At 66.1% G+C, this 27,085-nt stretch overlaps 4 protein-coding genes across 4 annotated transcripts in view; 3 read left to right on the top strand and 1 right to left on the bottom strand.

Annotated features, from left to right (window-relative positions):
- Window positions 1–1,194: 1,194 nt before the first annotated feature.
- Window positions 1,195–7,678, top strand: EPO (erythropoietin). Its single transcript, XM_085564097.1, has 4 exons — window positions 1,195–1,752; window positions 2,683–2,769; window positions 5,344–5,508; window positions 6,226–7,678. The coding sequence occupies exons 1-4, from the start codon at window positions 1,195–1,197 to the stop codon at window positions 6,361–6,363; spliced, it is 948 nt and encodes a 315-aa protein (XP_085420223.1). The 3' UTR covers window positions 6,364–7,678.
- Window positions 6,947–22,654, top strand: LOC110483788 (transferrin receptor protein 2). Its single transcript, XM_085564096.1, has 14 exons — window positions 6,947–7,076; window positions 9,968–10,056; window positions 10,132–10,157; window positions 11,601–11,706; window positions 11,808–11,930; window positions 14,614–14,750; window positions 16,797–16,963; window positions 17,964–18,083; window positions 18,521–18,603; window positions 18,681–18,744; window positions 18,840–18,907; window positions 19,012–19,088; window positions 20,101–20,185; window positions 21,698–22,654. The coding sequence occupies exons 1-14, from the start codon at window positions 6,947–6,949 to the stop codon at window positions 21,956–21,958; spliced, it is 1,536 nt and encodes a 511-aa protein (XP_085420222.1). The 3' UTR covers window positions 21,959–22,654.
- On the top strand, window positions 22,009–26,252 carry LOC146764711 (uncharacterized). Its single transcript, XM_085564094.1, has 5 exons — window positions 22,009–22,098; window positions 23,050–23,295; window positions 24,170–24,742; window positions 25,458–25,527; window positions 26,239–26,252. Exons 1-5 carry the CDS (start codon window positions 22,009–22,011, stop codon window positions 26,250–26,252), a joined length of 993 nt encoding a protein of 330 aa, XP_085420220.1.
- The window catches only part of EPHB4 (EPH receptor B4), a 28,925-nt gene continuing 27,246 nt past the window's right edge, over window positions 25,407–27,085 (bottom strand). Inside the window, exon 16 of the mRNA XM_085564093.1 lies at window positions 25,407–27,085. Coding sequence (XP_085420219.1) covers window positions 26,983–27,085 — 103 coding nt within the window. The 3' untranslated portion in view covers window positions 25,407–26,982.

Genomic DNA, 27,085 nt, shown 5'->3' with positions numbered 1-27,085 from the left:
CCCGTGCCGGTGTCACCGTCCGTGTCCCCGTCCGTGTCCCCGTCCGTGTCCCCGTGCCGCTGTCCCCATCCGTGTCCCCGTCCGTGTCCCCCCGTGCCGGTGTCACCGTCCGTGTCCCCCCGTGCCGGTGCCACCGTCCGTGTCCCCCCGTCCGTGTCCCCCCGTGCCGGTGTCCCCGTCCGTGTCCCCCGGTGCCACTGTCCCCGTCCGTGTCCCCCCGTGCCACTGTCCCTGTCCGTGTCCCCGTCCGTGTCCCCCCGTGCCGGTGCCACCGTCCCTGTCCCCATCCGTGTCCCCGTCCGTGTCCCCATCCGTGTCCCCCGGTGCCACTGTTCCCGTCCCTGTCCCCGTCTGTGTCCCCGTCCGTGTCCTTGTCCCCGTCCGTGTCCCCCCGGTGCCACTGTCCCCGTCCGTGTCCCCCCGGTGCCACTGTCCCCGTCCGTGTCCCCGTCCGTGTCACCGTGCCGCTATCCCCGTCCGTGTCCCCCCGTCCGTGTCCCCGTGCCGATGTCCCCGTCCGTGTCCCCATCCGTGTCCCCCTGTCCCCACTTTGTCCCCTCGCCCCCGATCCCCCATCTGCCCCTTGTCTGCCTCCTTGTCCCCGTGTCCCCCCGTGTCCCCCCCGTGTCCCCACGCCCCGTGTCCCGCTCCCCGTCCCCTGTCACCCCTTTTCCCTGCCCGGTGTCCCCCCCGTGTCCCCCATTCCCCCATCCCCGTGTCCCCCCCCGTGTCCGTGTCCCCCCCGTGTCCGTGTCCCCCCCATTCCCCCATCCCCATCCCCGTGTCCCCCCCGTGTCCCCCATCCCCATCCCCGTGTCCCCCCCGTGTCCGTGTCCCCCCCGTGTCCGTGTCCCCCCCATTCCCCCATCCCCATCCCCGTGTCCCCCCCGTGTCCGTGTCCCCCCCGTGTCCGTGTCCCCGCCGTGCCCCCCCGTGTCCCCGCCGTGCCCCCCCGCCTGGCCGGCGCCGTGCCCGGTGCCGGGGGTGGCCCGGGGCCAGGGGCCGACGTGCGGCGGCCGGCGCGGCCTTTTCCTCGACGGCCTGGGGGGGGGCGCGGGGGGAGCGGATGGAAAACCCCCCCCGAGGGCCCTTCCGGCCCCGCGGCCCCTCGGATCAAACATTAACCGGGGCCGGGGCCGGGGGACGCGGCGCGGGGACGGCCGCAGCCCCGGGGCCGCCAGGGACCCCCGTGCCATGAGCAGCCGGCGATGGGGGCGGCGGGTGAGGGGGGCGCGGGCGGGGGTCGCGGGTGGGTGTGGGGGGCTCGGGCGGACATCCCGGGAGCGCCCCGGGTGTGCGGGAGGCACCCGTGGGTGCGGGGGAGGGGGGCGCACCCGGTGCGCGCGGCGGGACCGGGCGGGGCGGGGGGCGCAGGTGCCCGTGGGGGACCCGCCGGGGGTCGTGGGGGGGGGTCTCGTGTGGGGGACACGCGAGTCCGGGGGTCCCCACGCGTGTCCGGCGCGCTCAGGGACGCGGGTGGGCGCGGGGGGTCCCGGGGACACCCCCCGGTGTCTCGGGGGTCTCCGGGGGGGACATTCCCGGGGGTCCCGCGGCCGGGGGGTTCGGGGGTCCCGCGGGGATGTCCCACCCGTGACCGCCCCACGCCCCCCAGGGCTGTGCGCGCTGCTGCTGCTGCTGCTGTTGGGGGTCCCGGGGCGCCCCCAGCCCCCCCCCGAGGCCCCCCCCTCGCTCTGCGACCCCCGAGTGATGGAGCGCTTCATCCTGGAGGCGCGCGACGCCGAGCGGGGCGCGGTGAGGGGGCGCGGGGACAGCGGGGACAGCGGGGACACTGGGGGGACACTGGGGGGCTTGGGGACATTGGGGGGACATTGGGGACATTGGGGGGCTTGGGGACATCGGGGACATCGGGGACATCGGGGACATTGGGGGGCTTGGGGACATCGGGGACATTGGGGGACATTGGGGGGCTTGGGGACATCGGGGGGCTTGGGGACATTGGGGGGCTTGGGGACATTGGGGACATCGGAGACATTGGGGGGACATTGGGGGGCTTGGGGACATTGGGGGGACATTGGGGACATTGGGGGGCTTGGGGACATTGGGGACATTGGGGGGCTTGGGGACATTGGGGGGCTTGGGGACATTGGGGGGACATTGGGGACATTGGGGGGACATTGGGGGGCTTGGGGACATTGGGGGGACATTGGGGACATTGGGGGGACATTGGGGGGCTTGGGGACATTTTGGGGGGGCACACGGGGACATCGTCGGGGGACACGGGGGGACACGGGGGGACACGGGGGGACACGAGGACATCACGGGGGGACACGGGGGGACACGGGGGGACACGGGGACATCACGGGCGGACACGGGGGGACATTGGGGGACACGGGGATCCCCGGTGGGGGACACGAGGGGACACGGGGGGACACGGGGGGACATTGGGGGACATTGGGAGACACGGGGGGACACGGGGACATCACGGGGACATCACGGGGGGACACGGGGGGACATTGGGGGACACGGGGACATCACGGGGACATCACGGGGGGACACGGGGGGACATTGGGGGACACGCGGATCCCCGGTGGGGGACACGAGGGGACACTGGGGGACACGGGGGGACACGGGGACATCACGGGGGGACACGCGGATCCCCGGTGGGGACGGGGCTGGGGGTCCCGGGGGTCGCGGCGGGGGTGTCACCGTGTCCCCCCCCAGGCCGGGTGTGGCCCCCACTGCGACCTCCCCGAGCCCGTGGCCGTCCCCGACCCCGGCGTCAACTTCAACCTCTGGCGGAGCCTGGACGTGAGTGGGAACGGGGCGAAATCCCGGGAAATCGGGAAAAAGAGGGAGGGATTCCGGGGGAACGGGGGGAAATCCCGGGAAATCGGGAAAAAGAGGGAGGGACCCCGGGGGAACGGGGGGAAATCCCGGGAAATCGGGAAAAAGAGGGAGGGACCCCGGGGAACGGGGAGAAATCCCGGGAAATCGGGAAAAAGAGGGAGGGATTCCGGGGGAACGGGGAGAAATCCCGGGAAATTGGGAAAAAGAGGGAGGGACCCCGGGGGAACGGGGGGAAATCCCGGGAAATCGGGAAAAAGAGGGAGGGACCCCGGGGAACGGGGGGAAATCCCGGGAAATCGGGAAAAAGAGGGAGGGACATGAGTGGGAACGGGGGGAAATCCCGGGAAATCGGGAAAAAGAGGGAGGGACCCCGGGGAACGGGGGGAAATCCCGGGAAATCGGGAAAAAGAGGGAGGGACCCCGGGGAACGGGGAGAAATCCCGGGAAATCGGGAAAAAGCGGGAGGGACCCCGGGGAACGGGGAGAAATCCCGGGAAATCGGGAAAAAGCGCGAGGGATCCCGGGAGAACGGGGCGGAATCCCGGGAAATGGGGGAAAAAACCCGGGAAATGGGGAATAACCGCGGGAAATAGGGGAAAAAATGGGGGGAAACTGGGACATGGGGAAAAAACCCCGGGAAATGGGGAAAACCCCCGGGTAATGGGAAAAAATGGGGAGGGAAACCCAAGGAAATGGGGAAAAACCCAGGGAAATGGGGAAAAATCCTGAGAAATTGGGAAAAAGCAGGAGAAACCCGGGGAAATGGGGGAAAACCCCGAGAAATGGGGAAAAATCCTGAGGAATTGGGAAAAAGCAGGAGAAACCCGGGGAAATGGGGAAAAACCCCGAGAAATGGGGAAAACCCTGGGAAATGGGGAAAAAATGGGAGAAACCCGGGGAAATGGGGAATAAGCTCGGGAAATGGGGAATAAACCCGGGAAATGGGAAAAAATTGGGGGGAGAACCCAGGGAAATGGAGAAAAACCCTGGAAATGGGGGAAAACCCCCGGGAAATGGGGAAAAACCCTGGGAAATGGGGAAAATGGGTGGGAAATGGGGGAAATGGGGAATACTTGGGAAAAAAGAACTGAACAGGGGAGAAATTGGGAATAATGGGGTGAAATGCGAGAAAATGGGGCAGAATTGGGGAAGTGTATGGGAGGAATTGAGAGAAATGTGGAAAAAACAGGGAGAAATGGGAAAAACCTGGGAGAAATGGGGAAAAATCGGGGAAAATGGGGAAAAACCGGGAGAAATGGGGAAAAACCGGGGAGAAATGGGGAAAAACCGGGAGAAATGGGGAAGACTGGGAAGAAATGGGGAAAACCAGGAGGAAATGGGGAAAACCTGGGAGAAATGGGGAAAAATGGGAGGAAATGAAGAGGAAGACGGCAAACGGGGCAGGAACCGGGAGAAACGGAGAAAACTGGGCTGAAACCCGGGAAAATGGGAAGAAACTGGATAAACTGGGCTGAAACCCGGGACAAACGGAGACAAACGGGACAAACCGGGCTGAAACCCGGGAAAAACGGGGAGAAACGGGACAAACCGGGCTGAAATCCGGGGAAAGCGGGGACAAACCGGGCTGAAATCCGGGGAAAACGGGGAGAAACGGGACAAACCGGGCTGAAATCTGGGGAAAACGGGGAGAAACGGGACAAACCGGGCTGCAATCCGGGGAAAACGGGGACAAACCGGGCTGAAATCCGGGGAAAACGGGGACAAACGGGACAAACCGGGCTGAAATCCGGGAAAAACGGGGACAAACGGGACAAACCGGGCTGAAATCCGGGGAAAGCGGGGAGAAACCGGGCTGAAATCCGGGGAAAACGGGGACAAACGGGACAAACCGGGCTGAAATCCGGGGAAAGCGGGGAGAAACCGGGCTGAAATCCGGGGAAAACGGGGACAAACCGGGCTGAAATCCGGGAAAAACGGGGACAAACCGGGCTGAAATCCGGGGAAAGCGGGGACAAACGGGACAAACCGGGCTGAAATCTGGGGAAATGGGAAGAAACCGGACAAACCGGGCTGAAATCTGGGGAAAACGGGGAGAAACCGGGCAAACGGGGCTGAAATCCGGCGAAAGCGGGGACAAACCGGGCTGAAATCCGGGAAAAACGGGGAGAAACGGGACAAACCGGGCTGAAACACGGGAAAAACGGGGAGAAACGGGACAAACCGGGCTGACATCCGGGAAAATGGGAAGAAACCGGACAAACCGGGCTGAAACCCGGGGAAAGCGGGGACAAACGGGACAAACCGGGCTGAAACCCGGGGAAAACGGGGAGAAACGGGACAAACCGGGCTGAAATCCGGGACAAACGGGGACAAACGGGACAAACCGGGCTGAAATCCGGGAAAATGGGAAGAAACCGGACAAACCGGGCTGAAATCCGGGGAAAACGGGGGGAAACTCGGACGGAGAGAAGCGGGACGGGAGCGGGGGAGAACCGGGCGCGGCGCGGGGCAGAGGCGGGCGCGGCGTGACGCCGGTGTCCCGCCGGTGTCCCGCCGGTGTCGCCGGTGCGGCAGGCCGGGTCCCGCGCCCGGGAGGTGACCGGGGGACAGGCGGCGCTGGCGGCCGCGGTGCTGCGGGCGCGGGAGCAGCTCCGGGACCCGCGGCTGCGGCCCAGCCTGGACCGCGCCTACGGAGCCGCGCGGAGCCTGGCGCGGCTGCTGCGGGGGCTGCCCGCGCCGGTACCGGGGGACTGGGGGGATTCGGGGGGTTTGGGGGGTTTGGGGGTTTGGGGGATTTTGGGGGGGATTTTGGGGGGATTTGGGGGGGATTTGGGGGGGATTTGGGGGGATTTTGGGGGGGATTTGGGGGGGATTCGGGGGGATTCGGGGGGTTTGGGGGGATTCGGGGGGGATTTGGGGGATTTGGGGGGGTTTGGGGGATTTGGGGGGTTTGGGGGGGTTTGGGGGGGTTTGGGGGATTTTGGGGGGCATTCGGGGGATTGGGGGGTTTGGAGCCTGGCGCGGCTGCTGCGGGGGCTGCCCGCGCCGGTACCGGGGGATTCGGGGGGTTTGGGGGGGTTTGGGGGCGATGTGGGGGGATTTGGGGGGGATTTGGGGGATTTGGGGGGATTCGGGGGGGATACGGGGGGATTTCGGGGTGTTTGGGGGCTCCTCGGGGGCTTTGGGAATTCGGGGGGTTTCGGGGGGGTTTCGGTGGGGTTTGGGGGGGTCTGGGGGGTTTTGGGGGATTTTTGGGGGGGAGTCTCGGTGTTTTGGGGGGTCCGGGACGGTTTGGGGGGGTCCGTGGGGGTTTTGGGGGGGTTTAGGGGAATTTTGGGGGATTTTTGGGGGGGGTCTCGGTGTTTGGGGGTCCGGGGGGTTTGGGGGGATTTTTGGGGGGGGGTCTCGGTGTTCGGGGGTCCGGGGCCCGCCGTGACCCCCCCGCCCCCCCGGCAGGCCCCGCCGCCCCTCCCCCCCGGCCCGGTGCGGGTCCGGAGCCTCCCGCGGCTCTTGGGGGTCCTGAGCCGCTTCCTGCGGGGGAAGGTGCGGCTCTTCCTGACCGACAGCTGCCAATCATCCGTCAGTCCCCGCTGACAGCTGCCAATCATCCGTCAGTCCCCACTGACAGCTGCCAATCATCCGTCAGTCACCGCTGACGGCTGCCAATCATCCGTCAGTCCCCGCTGACGGCTGCCAATCATCCGTCAGTCCCCACTGACAGCTGCCAATCATCCGTCAGTCACCGCTGACAGCTGCCAATCATCCGTCAGTCACCGCTGACAGCTGCCAATCATCCCCATGGGAAGGTGCGGTTCATCCTGACCGACAGCTGTCAATCAATCACATCAAACTGTCAATCATCCATCAAGTATCGGCACTGACAGCTGTCCATTATCATCACTATAAGCTGGATCACCAGCACTGACAGCTGTCAATCAGCTGCGCTGACAGCTGTCAATCACCGTGGCTCATCGGGACTGACAGCTGTCAATCAGCAGCACTGACGGATGTCAATCAGCTGTGTTGACAGCTGTCAATTTCCAGTGCAGACAGCTGTCAATCAGCAGCACTGACAGCTGTCAATCATCATCACTATCAGCTGTCAATCACAGTGGCTCACCAGCACTGACACCTGTCAATCACCGTGGATCATCAGGACTGACAGCTGTCACTCATCATGGATCACCAGCACAGACAGCTGTCAATCATCAGCACTGATGGCTGTCAATCAGCTGTGCTGACAGCTGTCAATCATCGCTCGTCATTCCCCCCCTCCCCTCCCCCCGGCACGTTGCACGCGCCGGCAGGTGATTGACAGCTGTCAATCATCCCCCCCAGCCTGGGCTGCCAGGCCCCGCGGGTGATTGATTGACAGCTGTCACTCAGGGGAGACCACGCCCCCCCCCATGTAACTTAATGCAAACACGAGAGTATTTATGAGACCCCAAAAACGGGCTGAATTCCCCCAAAACCGGGACCCCCAACGGGACCCCAAAATACCCCGGGACCCCCAACGGGACCCCAAAATACCCCGGGACCCCCAAAATACCCCGGGACCCCCAACGGGACCCCGAAACACCCCGGGACCCCCAAAGAGACCCCAAAGCACCCCGGGACCCCCCAATGCGCCTGGACCCCCGAAATGGACCCCAAAATATCCCGGGACCCCCAAAACATCCAGGGACCCCCAACGGGACCCCAAAACAACCCGGGCGGCTGGGCCGGGACCCCGGAACGGGGCCCCAAAATATCCCGGGACCCTGAACTGGGACCCCCAAAACTGGGACCCCCAAAATCCCCCCAAAATCCCCCCAAAATCCCCCGAAATACCCCCAGCCCCTCTGACCACGCCCCTTTCCCGCAAGCCACGCCCCTTCTCGCCACAGCTGGCCCCGCCCCCTCCCCAAAGCCCCGCCCTCCCCAAGCTCCGCCCCCTCCCCAAGCCACGCCCCCTCCCCAAGCCCCGCCCCTTTACAAGCCACACCCCCAAGCCCCGCCCCCTCCCCAAGCCCCGCCCCTCCCCAAGCCACGCCCCTCCTCAAAGCCCCGCCCCCTCCCCAAGCCCCGCCCCCTCCCCAAAAGCCCCGCCCCCTCCCCAAGCCCCGCCCCCTCCCCAAAAGCCCCGCCCCCTCCTCAAGCCCCGCCCCCTCCAAGCCCCGCCCCCTTTTCTCACCTTTAGCAGCGGCCGGGGTGAGCGGGAGCGGATTTTTGGGGCAATTTGGGGAGTTTCGGGGATTTGGGGGAATTTTGGGGGAATTTGGGGTTTTGGGGGGGCTCAGGGGGGCTCGGGGGGGTTCGGGGGTTGTGGGGGAGGCGGATTTGGGGTGGGGGAGGGGCAGAGTCCGGCCGGGGGCAAAGTCCGGATTTTGGGGGGGGGGAGGGGAAACGCGGCCCTGGGGACCCCCGGAGCCCCCCGGGGACCCGGAAAGGATCTGGGGACCCCCCCCGGGCACCCCCCGGCCCCACCGAAACCCCCGGGACCCCCCAGGACCCTCTTGAGCCCACCCGAGACCCCCCGAGAGTCCCCGGGACCCCCCCCAGGACCCCAGAACTGTTTTGGGCCCCCCCAGGACACCCCGAGACCCCCAAATTCCCCCCCAGGACCCACTGAGACCCCCCTGATCCTCCCAATCTCCCCCCAATTCCCTCCCAGGACCCCCAGGACCCCCCCCAGGACCCCAGAACCGTCTTGAGCCCCCCCCAGGACACCCCGAGACCCCCAAATTCCCCCCCGAGACCCCCCCAGGACCCCAGAACCGTCTTGAGCCCCCCCAGGACACCCCGAGACCCCCAAATTCCCCCCCAGGACCCACCGAGACCCCCCTGATCCTCCCAATCTCCCCCCAATTCCCTCCCAGGACCCCCAGGACCCCCCCCAGGACCCCCCAATTGCCCCCCAGGACACCCCTGGGAACCCCCAGCTGCCCCCCGAGACCCCCCGAGACCCCCGAGACCCCCGGCCATGGAGCCCCTCCTCCGGCGCTGCTTCCTCGGACGGGTAAAGCCCCTCCCCCTCCCCTCCCCCCCAACCCGGAGGGTCCGGACCCCCCCCCCGGAGCCCCCCCGGATTTTGGGGACCCCCCAAACCCCCCCAGATCCCCCAACCCCCCCTGAGGGCGGCCGCAGCCCCCCGGGGGGGGGGGTCCCGTCTCCTACTCGCGGCACAGGGACCCCCCCCGGGCGGGGGAGGGGCGGCGCCAGGAGGAGGAGGAGGAGGAGGAGGAGGAAGAGGGGGCGGAGCCAACGGTGCGGCTGCCCCGCCCCCGGCCCCGCCCCCGGCCCCGCCCCCGGCTGCCCCGCTGGGCCGCGCTGGGGCTGGGCTCGGCCGCGGCCTTCCTGCTGGGTAGGTGACCCCTGACCCCTGACCCCCGAGTGACCCCCGAGTGACCCCCAAGTGACCTCTGAGTGACCCAGCCCCGCCCCTTTGACCCCTCCCTTGCCACGCCCCCTCTGACCACGCCCCCTCTGGCCCCCGCCCCATCTGGCCCCGCCCCCTCTGGCCCCGCCAATCTGCCCCCGCCCCCTCTGACCCCGCCCCTCTGACCACGCCCCCTCTGCCCCCGCCCCATCTGCCCCGCCCCTTTTCCCGCCCTTCTGACCACGCCCCCTCTGGCCCCGCCCCTCTGGCCCCGCCAACCTGACCACGCCCCATCTGACCACGCCCCCTCTGACCACGCCCCTTTCCCCGCCCCTCTGACCCCTCCAATCTGACCACGCCCCCTCTGACCACGCCCCCTCTGACCACGCCCCTTTCCCCGCCCCTCTGACCCCTCCAATCTGACCACGCCCCCTCTGACCACGCCCCTTTCCCCGCCCATTTGACCCCGCCCCCTTGCCCCCGCACCCTCTGACCACGCCCCCTCTGACCAGGCGCCATTTCCCGCCCATTTGGCCCCGCCCCTTTGGCTCCGCCCCCTCTGACCCCGCCCCTCTGACCCCGCCAATCTGGCCCCGCCCCCTCTGACCACGCCCCCTTTCCCGCCCCTTATGACCACGCCCCTTTCCCCGCCCATCTGACCACGCCCCCTCTGACCACGCCCCTCTGATCCCGCCAATCTGGCACCGCCCCTCAGGCCCCGCCCCTCAGGCCCCGCCCCTCTGACCACGCCCCCTCTGGCCCGCCAATCTGACCACGCCCATATGACCACGCCCCCTCTGACCACGCCCCCCTGACCACGCCCCCTGGCCCCGCCCCCAGGGCTGCTGCTGGCCGGGATTGGCCGCGCCCCGTGCGGGGGCGGGGCCGGGGGGGCGGGGCCTCTGCCCGGAGGCTCCGCCCCCGACGCGGTTTGGGGCGGGGCCGGCGCCGAGGCCACGCCCCCCCGGCCCCGCCTGCCGGAGCTGCTGCGGCGCCACCTGCAGGTGGAGCGGGTGGAGGCCTGGGTCCGGTGAGTGACCCCTGACCCCTGACCCCTGTGACCCCTGACCCCTGTGACCCCTGACCCCTGTGACCCCTGACCCCACTGACCACGAGTGACCCCTGACCCCTGTGACCCCTGTGATCCCTGACCCCACTGACCGCGAGTGACCCCTGACCCCTGTGACCCCTGTGATCCCTGACCCCACTGACCGCGAGTGACCCCTGACCCCTGTGACCCCTGTGATCCCTGACCCCACTGACCACGAGTGACCCCTGACCCCTGACCCCACTGACCACCTGTGGGCGGAGCGGGTGGAGGCCTGGGTCCGGTGAGTGACCCCTGACCCCTGACCCCTGACCCCACTGACCCCTGACCCCCCTGACCCCTGACCCCACTGACCCCCGACCCCTGACCCCTGACCCCCACCAACTGTGATCGACCCCTGACCCCCCTGACCCCTGACCCCTGACCCCACTGACCCCTGACCCCCCTGACCCCTGACCCCCCTGACCCCTGACCCCACTGACCCCTGACCCCTGACCCCGGCGCAGGGAGGTCAGCGCGGGGCCGCACGGGGCGGGGTCGGGGCGGGGCCGGGCTCTCGCCCAATCGGTGCTCAGCGCCCTGGGGGGGGCGGGGCTGAGCCGGGCCTGGAGCCGCCCCCAGCCCCTCCCCCTCCCGGTCAGGTAACGGGGTCACGGGGGGTCACGGGGGGTCACCGCGGGGTCACCGCGGGGTCACCGCGGGGTCACCATGGGGGGGGTCACAGGGGTGGGGGAGGGGTCCATCGGGAGGGGTCACTAAAGGTCAAAGGTCCTTGGGGGTCATTGGGGGGTCAGAGCGGATCGGGGCTGACCCCTGACCTCTGACCCCAGGGGGGAGGTGACCCTGAGCTGGGTGGGGCCAGGGGGAAGGGGAGGAGCTGACCTTTGACCTCTGACCTGTGACCCCAGGGGGGAGGTGACCCTGAGCTGGGTGGGGCCGGGGGAAGGGGAGGATCTGACCTTTGACCTTTGACCTCTGACCCCAGGGGGGAGGTGACCCTGAGCTGGGTGGGGCCGGGGGAAGGGGAGGAGCTGACCTTTGACCTTTGACCTCTGACCCCAGGGGGAGGTGACCCTGAGCTGGGCGGGGCTGGGGGAAGGGGAGGAGCTGACCTTTGACCTCTGACCTCTGACCCCAGGGGGGAGGTGACCCTGAGCTGGGTGGGGCCGGGGGAAGGGGAGGAGGTGACCTTTGACCTTTGACCTCTGACCCCAGGGGGAGGTGACCCTGAGCTGGGCGGGGCGGGGGGAAGGGGAGGACGTGACCTTTGACCTTTGACCTCTGACCCCAGGGGGGAGGTGACCCTGAGCTGGGTGGGGCCGGGGGAGGAGCTGACCTTTGACCTCTGACCCCAGGGGAGGTGACCCTGAGCTGGGTGGGGCTGGGGGAAGGAGCTGACCTTTGACCTCTGACCTGTGACCCCAGGGGGGAGGTGACCCTGAGCTGGGTGGGGCCGGGGGGGGAGGAGCTGCAGCGCCTCCCGCTGGACCCCGACGCTTTCTGCGCCTGGAGCGCCCCCGGCACGGCCACGGTCAGCGCGACCCCTGACCCCTGACCCCTGACCCCGACCCCTGACCCCTGACCCCGACCCCTGACCCCGACCCTGACCCCTGACCTTTGCCCCGGGCCCAGGGCGGGTTGGTGTTCGGGCACTACGGGCGCCCCCAGGACCTGGCGCGGCTGCGGGCGCGGGGGGCGGCGCCGGCCGGGAACCTGCTGCTGGTCAGGATGGGCAGGGGGACCCCGGCCGAGAAGGTGAGAGACCCCCGGGAATGGGGAGAGAAACACCAAAAATGGGGCTGGGAACCCCAAAAATGGGGTTAGAAACACCAAAAGTGGGATTGGGAACCCAAAAAATGGGATTGGGAACCCAAAATGGGTCTGGGGGAACCTGGTGCTGGTCAGGATGGGCAGGGGGACCCCGGCCGAGAAGGTGAGAGACCCCCGGAAATGGGGAGAGACCCCCGGGAATGGGGAGAGACCCCCGGAAATGGGGAGAGAAACACCAAAAATGGGTCTGGGAACCCAAAAATGGGGCTGGGAGACCCCAGAACTGGGGAGGGGGAGGGTCCGTGGACCCCCCAAATTTTGGGTGTGGGGGGTCGCTGGCCCCCCAGATTTTGGGTGGGGGGATCCCTCGCCCCCCATATTTTGGGTGGGGGGGTCCCTCGCCCCCCAGATTTTGAGTGGGGGTCCCTGGCCCCCCCGATTTTGAGTGGGGGTCCCTGGCCCCCCCGATTTTGGGTGGGGGGTGTCCCTCGCCCCCCATATTTTGGGTGGGGTTTCCTCGCCCCCATATTTTGGGTGGGGGGGTCCCTCGCCCCCCATATTTTGGGTGGGGGTCCCTCGCCCCCCATATTTTGGGTGGGGGGGTCCCTCGCCCCCCAAATTTTGGGTGGGGGTCCCTCGCCCCCATATTTCGGGTGGGGGTCCCTCGCCCCCCATATTTTGGGTGGGGGGGTCCCTCGCCCCCATATTTTGGGTGGGGGGGTCCCTCGCCCCCATATTTTGGGTGGGGGGGTCCCTCGCCCCCCATATTTTGGGTGGGGGTCCCTCGCCCCCATATTTTGGGTGGGGGTCCCTCGCCCCCCATATTTTGGGTGGGGGTCGCTGGCCCCCCATATTTCGGGCGGGGGTCCCTCGCCCCATATTTTGGGTGGGGGTCCCTCGCCCCATATTTTGGGGGGGGGTCCCCAGCTGGCGGCGGCGGCGGCCGCGGGGGCCGCGGGGCTCCTGCTGTTCCCCGAGCCCCGGGACAGCGCCGGGCCCGGCGGCGGCCCCGGCCTGGGCGGGAGCACGGCCGTGACCGTCAGCGTGAGTGGGGGTCCCGGGGGGTCCCAGGGAGTCCTGGGGGGGATTTTGGGGGGATTTGGGGGGTCCCGGGGGGAGCTGGGGGGGATTTTGGGGGGATTTTGGGGGGGTTTGGGGGGTCCCGGGGGGTCCCAGGGAGTCCTGGGGGGGATTTTGGGGGGATTTGGGGGGTCCCGGGGGGGATTTGGGGGGAATTTTGGGGGGATTTGGGGGGATCTTAGGGGTCCTGGGGAGTCCTGGGGGGGATTTGGGGGGTCCTGGGGGGTCCTGGGGGGGATTTGGGGGGTCCTGGGGAGTCCCGGGGGGTCTGGGGGGGATTTGGGGGGTCCTGGGGGGTCCTGGGGGGATTTGGGGGGTCCCGGGGGGAGCTGGGGGGGATTTTGGGGGGATTTGGGGGGTCCTGGGGGGTCCCGGGGGGGATTTTGGGGGGATTTGGGGGGTCCCGGGGGGGATTTGGGGGGGATTTGGGGGGTCCTGGGGGGATTTGGGGGGTCCCGGGGGGAGCTGGGGGGGATTTTGGGGGGATTTGAGGGGTCCTGGGGAGTCCTGGGGAGTCCTGGGGGAGATTTTGGGGGGATTTGGGGGGTCCTGGAGAGTTCCCGGGGGGATTTTGGGGGATTTGGGGGGTCCTGGGGGGTCCCGGGGGGTTTGGGGGGGATTTGGGGGGTCCTGGGGAGTCCTGGGGGGGATTTGGGGGGTCCCGGGGGGAGCTGGGGGGGATTTTGGGGGGATTTGGGGGGTCCTGGGAGGTCCTGGGGGGGATTTTGGGGGGATTTGGGGGGTCCCGGAGGGGATTTTGGGGAGTTTGGGGGGTCCTGGGGAGTCCTGGGGGGATTTTGGGGGGATTTGGGGGGTCCTGGGGAGTCCTGGGGGGGATTTGGGGGGTCCCGGGGGGGCTGGGGGGAGCTGGGGGAGATTTGGGGGGTCCTGGGGAGTCCCGGGGGGATTTTGGGGGATTTGGGGGGTCCTGGGGGGTCCCGGGGGGAGATTTTGGGGGGATTTGGGGGGTCCTGGAGAGTTCCCGGGGGGATTTTGGGGGATTTGGGGGGTCCTGGGGGGTCCCGGGGGGTTTGGGGGGGATTTGGGGGGTCCTGGGGAGTCCTGGGGGGGATTTGGGGGGTCCCGGGGGGGATTTTGGGGGGATTTGGGGGGTCCCGGGAGGGGCTGGGGGGATCCTGGGGGGATTTTGGGGGGGCTCGGGGTAATTTGGGGAGGGGTCTCACGCCCCCCCAGCTGCAGGACGGCCCCGGGGACCCGGGGGGATTTTGGGGGGGCTCGGGGTAATTTGGGGAGGGGTCTCACGCCCCCCCAGCTGCAGGACGGCCCCGGGGACCCGGGGGGATTTTGGGGGGGCTCGGGGTAATTTGGGGAGGGGTCTCACGCCCCCCCAGCTGCAGGACGGCCCCGGGGACCCGGGGGGATTTTGGGGGGGTTCGGGGTAATTTGGGGAGGGGTCTCACGCCCCCCCAGCTGCAGGACGGCCCCGGGGACCCGGGGGGATTTTGGGGGCGTTCGGGGTAATTTGGGGAGGGGTCTCACGCCCCCCCAGCTGCAGGACGGCCCCGGGGACCCGGGGGGATTTTGGGGGGGTCGGGGTAATTTGGGGAGGGGTCTCACGCCCCCCCAGCTGCAGGACGGCCCCGGGGACCCCTTCAGCCGGGGGTTCCCCTCCCTGGGCGGCCGCGCCCCCCCCGGGCCCCCCCCGGGGGTCCCCCCGATCCCGGCGCACCCGGTGAGCGCGGCCACGGCGGCGAGGCTGCTCCGGTGCGAGACCCCTCCCCAAATTCACCGGGAACCCCAAATCCCCCTGGGACCCCTCCCCAAATTCACCCGGGAACTCAAATCACCTGGGACCCCTCCCCAAATTCACCGGGAACCCCAAATCCCCCTGGGACCCCTCCCCAAATTCACCGGGACCCCCCCAGATTCACCCGGGAACCCAAATCACCTGGGACCCCTCCCCAAATTCACCCCAGGACACCCCCAGATTCACCTGGGAACCCCGAATTCATCCTGGGACCCCTCCCCAAATTCACCGGGAACCCCAAATCCCCCTGGGACCCCTCCCCAAATTCACCGGGACCCCCCCAGATTCACCCGGGACCCCCCCCGAATTCACCTGGTGACGCAAATTCACCTGGGACCCCTCCCCAAATTCACCGAGACCCCCCCCAGATTCACCCGGGAACCCAAATCACCTGGGACCCCTCCCCAAATTCACCCCGGGACCCCCCCAGATTCACCCGGGAACCCAAATCTCCCTGGGACCCCTCCCCAAATTCACTGAGACCCACCCTCGAATTCACCTGGTGACCCAAATTCACCCGGGACCCCTCCCCAAATTCACCGGGACCCCCCCCAGATTCACCCGGGAACCCAAATCACCTGGGACCCCTCCCCAAATTCACCCCGGGACCCCCCCAGATTCACCCGGGAACCCAAATCTCCCTGGGACCCCTCCCCAAATTCACCCCGGGAACCCAAATCACCTGGGACCCCTCCCCAAATTCACCCCGGGACCCCCCCAGATTCACCCGGGAACCCAAATCTCCCTGGGACCCCTCCCCAAATTCACTGAGACCCACCCCCGAATTCACCTGGTGACCCAAATTCACCCGGGACCCCTCCCCAAATTCATCTGGGAACCCTAAATTCATCCTGGGACCCCTCCCCAAATTCACCGGGACCCCCCCAAATTCACCCGGGAACCCAAATTCACCTGGGACCCCAAATCACCCTGGGACCCCTCCCCAAATTCACCTGGGATCCCTCCCCAGATTCACCTGGGACCCCCAAAAATCTGCCTGAGACCCCCACCCCAAAATCAACCTGGGACCCCTCCCCAAAACCTGACCCCGACCCCAATGGAGGGACCCTGACCCAAATTTGGGGTCCCAAACCCCCCCTCCCCCCTCCCCCCTCCCCAATTCGGGACCCCGGGGGTCTCACCCCCTCCCCAATTCGGGACCCCGGGGGTCTCACCCCCTCCCCAATTCGGGACCCCGGGGGTCTCACCCCCTCCCCAATTCGGGACCCCGGGGGTCTAACCCTCTCCCCCCTCCCCAATTCGGGACCCCGGGGGTCTCACCCCCTCCCCCCTCCCCAATTCGGGATCCCGGGGGTCTCACCCCCTCCCCAATTCAGGACCCCGGGGGTCTCACCCTCTCCCCCCTCCCCAATTCGGGACCCCGGGGGTCTCTCCCCCTCCCCAATTCGGGATCCCGGGGGTCCCAATCCCACCTCCCCCTCCCCAATTCGGGATCCCGGGGGTCTCACCCCCTCCCCCTCCCCAATTCGGGACCCCGGGGGTCTCACCCCCTCCCCCTCCCCAATTCGGGATCCCGGGGGTCTCACCCCCTCCCCAATTCGGGACCCCGGGGGTCTCTCCCCCTCCCCAATTCGGGACCCCGGGGTCTCTCCCCCTCCCCAATTCGGGACCCCGGGGTCTCACCCCCTCCCCAATTCAGGACCCCGGGGGTCCCAATCCCACCTCCCCCTCCCCAATTCGGGATCCCGGGGGTCCCAATCCCACCTCCCCCTCCCCAATTCGGGATCCCGGAGGTCTCACCCCCTCCCCCCTCCCCAATTCGGGACCCCGGGGGTCTCACCCCCTCCCCAATTCGGGATCCCGGGGGTCTCACCCCCTCCCCCCTCCCCAATTCGGGATCCCGGGGGTCTCACCCCCTCCCCTCTCCCCAATTCGGGAGCCCGGGGGTCTCACCCCCTCCCCAATTCGGGATCCCGGGGGTCCCAATCCCACCTCCCCCTCCCCAATTCGGGACCCCGGGGGTCTCACCCCCCCCGTTGCAGGGCCCTGGGCGCCCCCCGCGCCCCCCCGCACTGGGGGGTCCCGGGGGGGTCCCTCCGGTTCCGGCCCCGCCCGGGGGGGCGGCGGCTGCGGCTGCGCGTGGGGGGGGGGACGCGCCCCGGGACCCTCACCAGCGTCTTCGGGGCGCTGCGGGGGCGGCTGGAGCCCGGTGAGGAGGGGGTTAATGGGCGGGGCTAAAGGGGTTAATGGGCGGGGCTAAAGGGGGTTAATGGGCGGGGCTAAAGGGGTTAATGGGCGGGGCCTGAGGGGTTAATGGGCGGGGCTAAAGGGGTTAATGGGCGGGGCTAAAGGGGGTTAATGGGCGGGGGCTGAGGGGTTAATGGGCGGGGCTAAAGGGGTTTAATGGGGCGGGGCTAAAGGGGTTAATGGGCGGGGCCTGAGGGGTTAATGGGCGGGGCTAAAGGGGGTTAATGGGGCGGGGCTAAAGGGGTTAAAGGGGCGGGGCTAAGGGGGTTAATGGGCGGGGCCTGAGGGGTTAATGGGCGGGGCTAAAGGGGGTAAAGGGGCGGGGCTAAAGGGGTTAAAGGGCGGGGCTAAAGGGTTAAAGGGGCGGGGCTAAAGGGGTTAAAGGGGCGGGGCTAAAGGGGTTAAAGGGCGGGGCTAAATGGTTAAAGGGGCGGGGCTAAAGGGGTTAAAGGGGCGGGGCTAAGGGGGTTAATGGGCGGGGCCTGAGGGGTTAAAGGGGCGGGGCTAAGGGGGGTAAAGGGGCGGGGCCTGAGGGGTTAAAGGGGCGGGGCTAAAGGGGTTAAAGGGGCGGGGCTAAAGGGGCGGGGCTAAGGGGGTTAATGGGCGGGGCCTGAGGGGTTAATGGGTCGGGGCTAAAGGGGTTAATGGGCGGGTCTAAAGTGGTTAAAGGGGCGGGGGCTGAGGGGTTAAAGGGGCGGGGCTAAAGGGGTTAATGGGCGGGGCCTGAGGGGGTTAAAGGGGCGGGGCTAAGTGGGTTAAAGGGGCGGGGCTAAGGGGGTTAAAGGGGCGGGCCAGAGGGGTTAATGGGCGGGGCTAAAGTGGTTAAATGGGCGGGGCCTGAGGGGGCGGGGGCGGCTGGAGCCCAGTGAGGAGGGGGTTAAAGGGGCGGGGCCAATGGGCGGGAGGGGGCGTGGCCAACGGGCGGGAGGGGGCGTGGCCCCGCTGACGCCGGCCCCGCCCAGACTGTTACGTCATCGTGGGGGCGCAACGCGATTCGCTGGGGCCGGGGGCGGCGGCCTCGGGCGTGGGCACCGCCCTCCTGCTGGAGCTCGCGCGGTTCTTCGCCGCCATTGGCCGGGAGGGTGAGGGGGCGTGGCCGGGGGCGTGGCCTGGAGGGTGAGGGGGCGTGGCCGGGAGGGTGAGGGGGCGTGGCCGGGGGCGTGGCCGGGGGCGTGGCCCAGTTTGGGGAGGGGCTGAAATTGGGGGAATTTGGGGTTTTGACCCAAATTTCGGGAGGGATTCTGAGGGTGGGGGAGGCGCAAACCGGGGCGTGGCCGGGTGGGCGGTCCCAATTTGGGGAGGGGGGAAATTTGGGGTTTGGAGCCAAATTGGGGGGGGGGCTCAGAGGGTGGGGGAGGGGCCGTGGGGGGGGAGGGGCGGTCCTTGCATTGCCCGGGTTCCGCCCATTTTTTGGGGGGGCGGTCCCCTCATTTTTCTCATTTTTGGGGCGGTTCCTCCTCATTTCGGGGTCTCCCCCACCTCGGGGGTCTCCCTCACTCGGGGGTCGCCCCCCCCCCAGGTTTCCGCCTCCGCCGGACCCTTCTCTTCGCCAGCTGGGACGGGGGCGAGTTCGGACACCTGGGGGCCACCGAGTGGCTGGAGGTGACCCCGTGACCCCCCCCGTGACCCCGCCGTGACCCCGTGACCCCGCCGTGACCCCGCCGTGACCCCTCCCCCAGGGCTACCCCGGCCTGCTGCACACCAAAGTCGCCGCCTACATCAGCCTGGACCGGGCCGTGCTGGGTGCGCCCCTCCCCCCCCGGCCCCTCCCCCTCCCCCGGCCCCTCCCCCACCCCCTGACCCCTCCCCCACCCCCTGACCCCTCCCCCACCCCGCAGGCGCCGATCGCTTGGTGGTCCGGGCCAGCCCCACCCTGGGGACCCTGGTGGAGAGCGCGCTGGAGCAGGTGGGGGAGGGGAAAAGGGGGTGGGGGAGGGGCCGGGGGGTGGGGGAGGGGCCGGGGGGGGGGAGGGGACAGGTATCACACCCCCCCCACCCCAAAAATTGCAGGTGGAGAGCCCGAACGAGGGCGGGAAGAGCCTCCTGGAGCAGCTGAGGCGGCCGGGGAGGGGCTGGGAGAGCGACCTGTGAGTGGGGGGCACCCGAAATACACCTGGGGGCACCCAGAATACACCTGAGGGCACCCGAAATACACCTGGGGGCACCCGAAATACACCTGGGGGCACCCAGAATACACCTGGGGCACCCAAAATATACCTGGGGGCACCCGAAATACACCGGGGGGCACCCAAAATATACCTGGGGGCACCCGAAATACACCTGGGGGCACCCGAAATATACCTGGGGGCACCCGAAATACACCTGGGGGCACCCAAAATACACCTGGGGCACCCAAAATATACCTGGGGGCACCCGAAATACACCTGGGGCACCCAAAATATACCTGGGGGCACCCGAAATACACCTGGGGCACCCAAAATATACCTGGGGGCACCCGAAATACACCTGGGGGCACCCGAAATATACCTGGGGGCACCTGGGCACACCTGGGGGCACCCGAAATACACCGGGGGGCACCCAGAATACACCTGGGGACACCCAGAATACACCTGGGGCAACCGAAATACACCTGGGGGCACCCGAAATATACCTGGGGCACCCAAAATATACCTGGGGGCACCCAGAATACACCTGGGCACACCTGGGGGCACCCAGAATACACCTGGGGGCACCCGAAATACACCGGGGGGCACCCAAAATATACCTGAGGGCACCCAAAATACACCTGGGGGCACCCGAAATACACCTGGGGGCACCCAAAATATACCTGAGGGCACCCAGAATACACCTGGGGGCACCCGAAATACACCTGGGGGCACCCAAAATACACCTGGGGCACCCAGAATACACCTGGGGCACCCAAAATACACCTGGGCACACCTGGGAGCACCCAGAATACACCTGGGGGCACCCAAAATACACCGGGGGGCACCCAGAATACACCTGGGGGCACCAAAAATATACCTGGGGGCACACCTGGGCACACCTGGAACACCTGGGGGCACACCTGGGCACACCTGGGCACACCTGGGCACACCTGGAACACCTGGGCACACCTGTCCCCCCTGTCCCCCGCAGGGTCCGGCCGCTCTCCCCCGAGGGCGGCGCCTTCCCCTTCACGGCGGCCGCCGGCGTCCCGGCCCTGGAGTTCAGCTTCGATGAGGTGCCACCCCAATGTCCCCAAAATGTCCCAAAAATGTCCCCAAAGTGTCCCAAAAGTGACCCCAAAGTGTCCCCAAAAATATCCCCAAAAATGTCCCCAAAATGTCCCCAAAATATCCCCAAAAGTGACCTCAAAGTGTCCGCAATGTTGTCCCCAAAATGTCCCTAAAGTGTCCCAAAAGTGACCCCAAAGTGTCCCCAAAATGTCCCCAAAAATGTCCCCAAAAGTGTCCCCAAAATGTCCCCAAAAATGTTCCCAAAAATGTTCCCGAAACTGTCCCAAATGTGTCCCCAAAAGTGACCCCAAAGTGTCCCCAAAAATATCCCCAAAAATGTCCCCAAAATGTCCCCAAAAGTGACCTCAAAGTGTCCGCAATGTAGTCCCCAAAATGTCCCAGAAGTGTCCCCAAAATGTCCCAAAAGTGTCCCCAAAAGTGACCCCAAAATGTGCCAAAAGTGTCCCAAAAGTGATCACAAAGTGTCCGCAATGGGTCCCCAAAATGTGCCCAAAAGTGACCCCAAAATGTCCCCAAAAATGTCACCAAAATGTCACCAAAATGTCCCCAAAAGTGACCTCAAAGTGTCCGCAATGTAGTCCCCAAAATGTGCCAAAAGTGTTCCCAAAATGTCCCCAAAATGTGCCAAAAGTGTCCCGAATATCCCAATAAGTGTCCCCAATGTCCCCAATGTCCCCAAAAGTGTCCCCAAGGTCCCTAAAAGTGTCATCAAAAGTGTCCACAAAATGTCCCCAAAAATGTCCCAAATCCTCCCAATCCCCCCAATCCCCTCGATGTCCTCAAAATGTCCCCAACATCCCCAAATGTCCCCAATCCCTCCAACATCCCCAAATGTCCCCAATCCCCCCAATGTCCCCAATGTCCCCAATCCCCCCAATCCCCCCAAATGTCCCCAATGTCCCCAATCCCCCCGCTGTCCCCAATGCCCCCCCATTGTCCCCATGTCCCCAATGTCCCCAATGTCCCCAATCCCTCCAACATCCCCAAATGTCCCCAAAATGCCCCGAATGTCCCCAATGTCCCCAATGTCCCCAATGTCCCTCAATGTCCCCAATGCCCCCAAAATGTCCCCAATCCCCCCGCTGTCCCCAATGTCCCCATGACCCCGATGTCCCCAATCCCCCAATCCCCCCAATCCCCCCAATGTCCCCACTGTCCCCCCAGTGTCCCCAGTGTCCCCAATGTCCCCAATGTCCCCCTGTCCCCATGTCCCCAATCCCCCCGCTGTCCCCAATCCCCCCGGTGTCCCCGCTGTCCCCGCTGTCCCCTCAGTGTCCCCATGTCCCCAATCCCCCAATCCCCCCAATCCCCCCAATGTCCCCACTGTCCCCCCAGTGTCCCCATGTCCCCAATGTCCCCCTGTCCCCCTGTCCCCAATCCCCCCAATCCCCCCGCTGTCCCCGCTGTCCCCGCTGTCCCCTCAGTGTCCCCATGTCCCCAATCCCCCCGCTGTCCCCGCTGTCCCCCCGCTGTCCCCAATCCCCCTGTCCCCGCAGGTGGCGGGGGGCGGCTCGGGCGCGGCGCTGGGGACCCGCGAGGACACGCTGCGGCGCCTCGGGGCGCGGCTGCGGGGGCGGCTGCCCGCGGTGGCCACGGCCGCGGCCGCGGTGGCCGCGCAGCTCCTGCTGCGCCTGGCCCACGAGCCCCGGCTGCCGCTGGACCCCGGTGCGCTCGGCGACGCGCTGGTCAGGCAGCTGGCCCCGCTGCAGGTGAGTGCAGACCAGTACAAACCAGTACAAACCAGTATAAACCAGTAAAAACCAGTATGGAACCACTATAGAGCAGTATAGAGCAGCATGGGACCAGTATGGACCAGTATGGGACCAGGGGGCACTGGGGGGTTCTGGGCCCCGGCGCGCTCGGCGACGCGCTGGTCAGGCAGCTGGCCCTGCTGCAGGTGAGTGCAGACCAGTACAAACCAGTACAAACCAGTATAAACCAGTATAGAGCAGTATAAACCAGTATGGAACCAGTATACAGCAGTATGGACCAGTACAACCCAGTATAACCCAGTATATCCCAGTATAACCCAGTATATCCCGATACATCCCAGTATATCCCAGTATATCCTAGTACAACCCAGTATAACCCAATACATCCCAGTCTGCCCCAGTATAACCCAGTCTGCCCCATTATAACTCAGTATAACCCAGTCCATCCCAGTATAACCAGTCCATCCCAGTATACCCAGTACATCCCAGTATACCCAGTCCACCCAGTACATCCCAGTATAAGCTGTACACCCCAGTACATCCCAGTACACCACAGTATAACCAGTATAACCCAGTATACCCAGTCCACCCCAGTACATCCCAGTCCACCCCAGTATACCCAGTATACCCAGTCCATCCCAGTACACCCCAGTATATCCCAGTACATCCCAGTATAACCCGTACATCCCAGTCCACCCAGTCCACCCCAGTACACACAGTACACCCCAGTACATCCCAGTACACCCCAGTCCACCCAGTCCATCCCTGTCCACCCAGTATTCCCAGTCCATCCCAGTCCACCCAGTCCATCCCAGTCCACCCCAGTTCATCCCAGTCCATCCCAGTATTCCCAGTCCATCCCAGTCCACCCCAGTCCATCCCAGTACACCCAGTCCATCCCAGTCCATCCCAGTCCATCCCTGTCCACCCAGTATTCCCAGTCCATCCCAGTCCACCCAGTCCATCCCAGTCCACCCCAGTTCATCCCAGTCCATCCCAGTATTCCCAGTCCATCCCAGTCCACCCAGTCCACCCCAGTCCACCCCAGTCCATCCCAGTCCATCCCAGTATTCCCAGTATTCCCAGTCCATCCCAGTCCATCCCAGTCCACCCCAGTCCATCCCAGTCCACCCCAGTCCATCCCAGTCCACCCCAGTATTCCCAGTCCATCCCAGTATTCCCAGTATTCCCAGTATTCCCAGTATTCCCAGTCCACCCAGTGCAGCCCCCGCCGCCCGCAGGCGCGCGGCCTCTCGCTGCAGTGCCTCTCCTCGGCCAGAGGGGGCGTGGTGCGCGCGGCGGCCGCGCTGCGCCGCGACATGGCGGGCTCGGACCGCGGCAACGAGCGGCTGAACGGCGGCTTCAACGCGCGGCTGATGGCCGTGAGTGCCGGCCTGTCACTGTCTGTGTCACTGTCTGTGTCACCGTCACTGTCACTGTGTCACTGTCTGTGTCACTGTCTGTGTCACTGTCACTGTGTCCCTGTCCCCATCCCTGTCCCTCTGTCCCTGTCCCCGTGTCCCCATCCCCGTGTCCCTGTCCCTGTCCCCATCCCTGTCCCTCTGTCCCTGTCCCTGTCCCTGACCCCATCCCTGTCCCTCTGTCCCTGTCCCCGTGTCCCCATCCCTGTGTCCCTGTCCCTGTCCCCATCCCCGTGTCCCCGTCCCTGTCCCCATCCCTGTCCCTCTGTCCCTGTCCCTGTCCCTGACCCCATCCCTGTCCCTCTGTCCCTGTCCCTGTCCCTGACCCCATCCCTGTCCCTCTGTCCCTGTCCCCGTGTCCCCATCCCTGTGTCCCTGTCCCTGTCCCCATCCCTGTGTCCCCGTCCCTGTCCCCATCCTTGTCCCTCTGTCCCTGTCCCTGTGTCCCCGTCCCTGTCCCTGTCCCTGTCCCCATCCCTGTCCCTCTGTCCCTGTCCCTGTCCCTGTCCCCGTTTCCCTGTCCCTGTCTCCATCCCCGTCCCTGTCCCCATCCCCATCCGTGTCCCTGTCCCCATCCCTGTCCCTGTCCCTCTGTCCCTGTCCCCATCCCTCTGACCCTGTCCCTGCCCCCTCCCCGTGTCCCTGTCCCTGACCCCATCCCTGTCCCTGTCCTCATCCTTGTCCCAGCCCTGTCCCTGTCCCTGTCCCTGTCCCCATCCCCGTGTCATTGTCCCTGTCCCCATCCCCGTGTCCCCGTCCCTGTCCCTGTCCCCATCCCCGTGTCCCTCTGTCCCTGCCCCATCCCCGTGTCCCCTCACCCCGTCCCTGTCCCCAGGCCGAGGCGTCCCTGCTGTCCCCGTTCGTGTCCCCTCTGGTGTCCCCGTTCCGCCACGTCCTGCTGGGCCGGGGCGGCCACACGCTGCCGGCGCTGGTGGCCGAGCTGGGCGCGGCGGCGACGCGCGGCGACAGCGGCGACAAAAGGGGGGACAGCGGCGACAGCGGCGACAAAAGGGGGGACAGCGGTGACAACGGCGACAAAAGGGGGGACAGCGGGGACAACGGTGACAAAAGGGGGGACAGCGGCGACAGCGGCAGTGGCAGCGGCCGCCTGCGGGTGGCGCTCCTGGCCTGGACCCTGCGCGGCACCGCGGGGGCGCTGGCCGGGGACAGCGGCGACCTCGGGGACATGGGCGGGGCCGGGGACAGCGGCGGCTGCGGCCACCTCGGCGACATCGGCGGCGACAGCCCCGGTGGCCCTGGGGACCTCGGGGACATTGGGGACACTGGGGGGCTTGGGGACGTTGGGGGGCTTGGGGACAATGGGGACACTGGGGGGCTTGGGGACGTTGGGGGGCTTGGGGACATTGGGGGGCTTGGGGACAATGGGGACACTGGGGGGCTTGGGGACGTTGGGGGGCTTGGGGACATCGGGGACATTGGGGGGCTTGGGGACATTGGGGGGCTTGGGGACATTGGGGGGCTTGGGGACATTGGGGACATTGGGGATATCAGGGGCCATGGGGACATTGGGGACATCGGGGGGCTTGGGGACATTGGGGGGCTTGGGGACATTGGGGACATCGGGGACACTGGGGACAGCTGGGACAAGGACACGTGGGGTGATGGGGACCCCCGGGGTGGCCCTGGGGACAGCGATGGGGACCTTGGGGACACCCAGGGTCGGGGTGGCCCTTGGTGACACTTGGGGACACCTTGGAGACCTTTGGGGACACTTGGAGACAAAGAGGACATTTGGGGACACTTTGGGACACTTGGGGACACTTTGGGACATTTGGGGACACTTGAGGACACTTGGGGACACTTTGGGACATTTGGGGACACTTTGGGACATTTTGGGACACATGGGGACACTTTGGGACATTTGGGGACACTTGGGGACACTTTGGGACATTTGGGGACACTTTGGGACATTTTGGGACACTTGGTGACATTTTGGGACATTTGGGGACACTTTGGGACATTTTGGGACATTTGGGGACCTTGGTGGTGGCCCCGGGGAGACCTTGGGGCGCAGCCCCGCCTCCTCATTTGCATCCTCATTTGCATCCTCATTTGCATCAGCCGCGTTTATTGGCTGCGACCCTGAGCTGGGGGCAATAAAGGCAGCGGGAACCACGCCCCCTCGTGGCCACGCCCACAAGGACACGCCCATGTTGGCTCCACCCACTCGCGGTTGGCCACGCCCATTAATGGCCCCGCCCAGGTCATTGGTGGGCGGAGCCATGTTGGATTGGCAGCCATATTGAAATGGTGGCCATATTGAAATGGCAGCCATATTGTCCTGGGGGCCATATTGGATTGGCGGTCATATTGGATCGGTGGCCATATTGGATTGGCAGCCATGTTGGATTGGCGGTCATGTTGGATCGGTGGCCATATTGAAATGGCAGCCATATTGTCCTGGGGGCCATATTGGATTGGCGGTCATATTGGATCGGTGGCCATATTGGATTGGCAGCCATGTTGGATTGGCGGTCATGTTGGATCGGTGGCCATATTGTCCTGGCAGCCATATTGGATTAGCAGCCATATTGGATCGGTGGCCATATTGGATTGGCAGCCATGTTGGATTGGCAGTCATGTTGGAATGGTGGCCATATTGAAATGGCAGCCATATTGTCCTGGGGGCCATATTGAATTGGCGGCCATATTGGATTGGCGGTCATGTTGGATCGGTGGCCATATTGTCCTGGCAGCCATATTGGATTAGCAGCCATATTGGATCGGTGGCCATATTGAATTGGCAGCCATGTTGGATTGGCGGTCATGTTGGAATGGTGGCCATATTGAAATGGCAGCCATATTGTCCTGGGGGCCATATTGAATTGGTGGCCATATTGGATTGGCGGTCATGTTGGATTGGTGGCCATATTGTCCTGGCAGCCATATTGGATTAGCAGCCATATTGGATCGGTGGCCATATTGAATTGGCAGCCATGTTGGATTGGCGGTCATGTTGGAATGGTGGCCATATTGAAATGGCAGCCATATTGTCCTGGGGGCCATATTGAATTGGTGGCCGTATTGGATTGGCGGTCATGTTGGATCGGTGGCCATATTGTCCTGGCAGCCATATTGGATTAGCAGCCATATTGGATCGGTGGCCATATTAGATTGGCAGCCATGTTGGATTGGCGGTCATGTTGGATCGGCGGCCATATTGTCCTGGCGGCCATATTGGATTGGTGGCCATATTGTCCTGGCAGCAATATTGAAATGGCAGCCATATTGTCCTGGCAGCCATGTTGCCCCGGTGGCCTTATTGGATTGGCAGCCATATTGGATTGGCAGCCATATTGAAATGGCAGCCATATTGGATTGGCAGCCATGTTGTCCTTGTGGCCATATTGGATTGGCAGCCATATTGGATTGGCAGCCATCTTGCCCTGGTGGCCATGTTGGATCGATGGCCATATTGTCCTGACAGCCATGTTGGATCAGCGGCCATCTTGTCCTGGCGGCCATGTTGGATCGTCGGCCATCTTGCCCTGGCGGCCATGTTGGATCGTCGGCCATCTTGCCCTGGCAGCCATGTTGTCCAAGCAGCCATCTTGCTCCTCCAGCCCCCTCCTTCCCCAGCACCGCTCTGCGGCGGCCATCTTGCCGTGGGCGTGGCCGGGGGCGGGGTCAGCACTGGGGGTCGCCTTTGGGGGGCCCGGGGGGGCTCCGGGCGCCCTCCAGGACGCGCGGCCGGCGCCCGCCCGGCGCCACGCCCCCGCGCAGGAGGTCC

Source organism: Lonchura striata, chromosome 32, assembly GCF_050655825.1.
Source record: "Lonchura striata isolate lonStrDom1 chromosome 32, ASM5065582v1, whole genome shotgun sequence".
Classification (NCBI taxonomy): Eukaryota; Metazoa; Chordata; class Aves; order Passeriformes; family Estrildidae; genus Lonchura; species Lonchura striata.
This window is presented reverse-complemented; position numbering and strand designations above follow the sequence as displayed.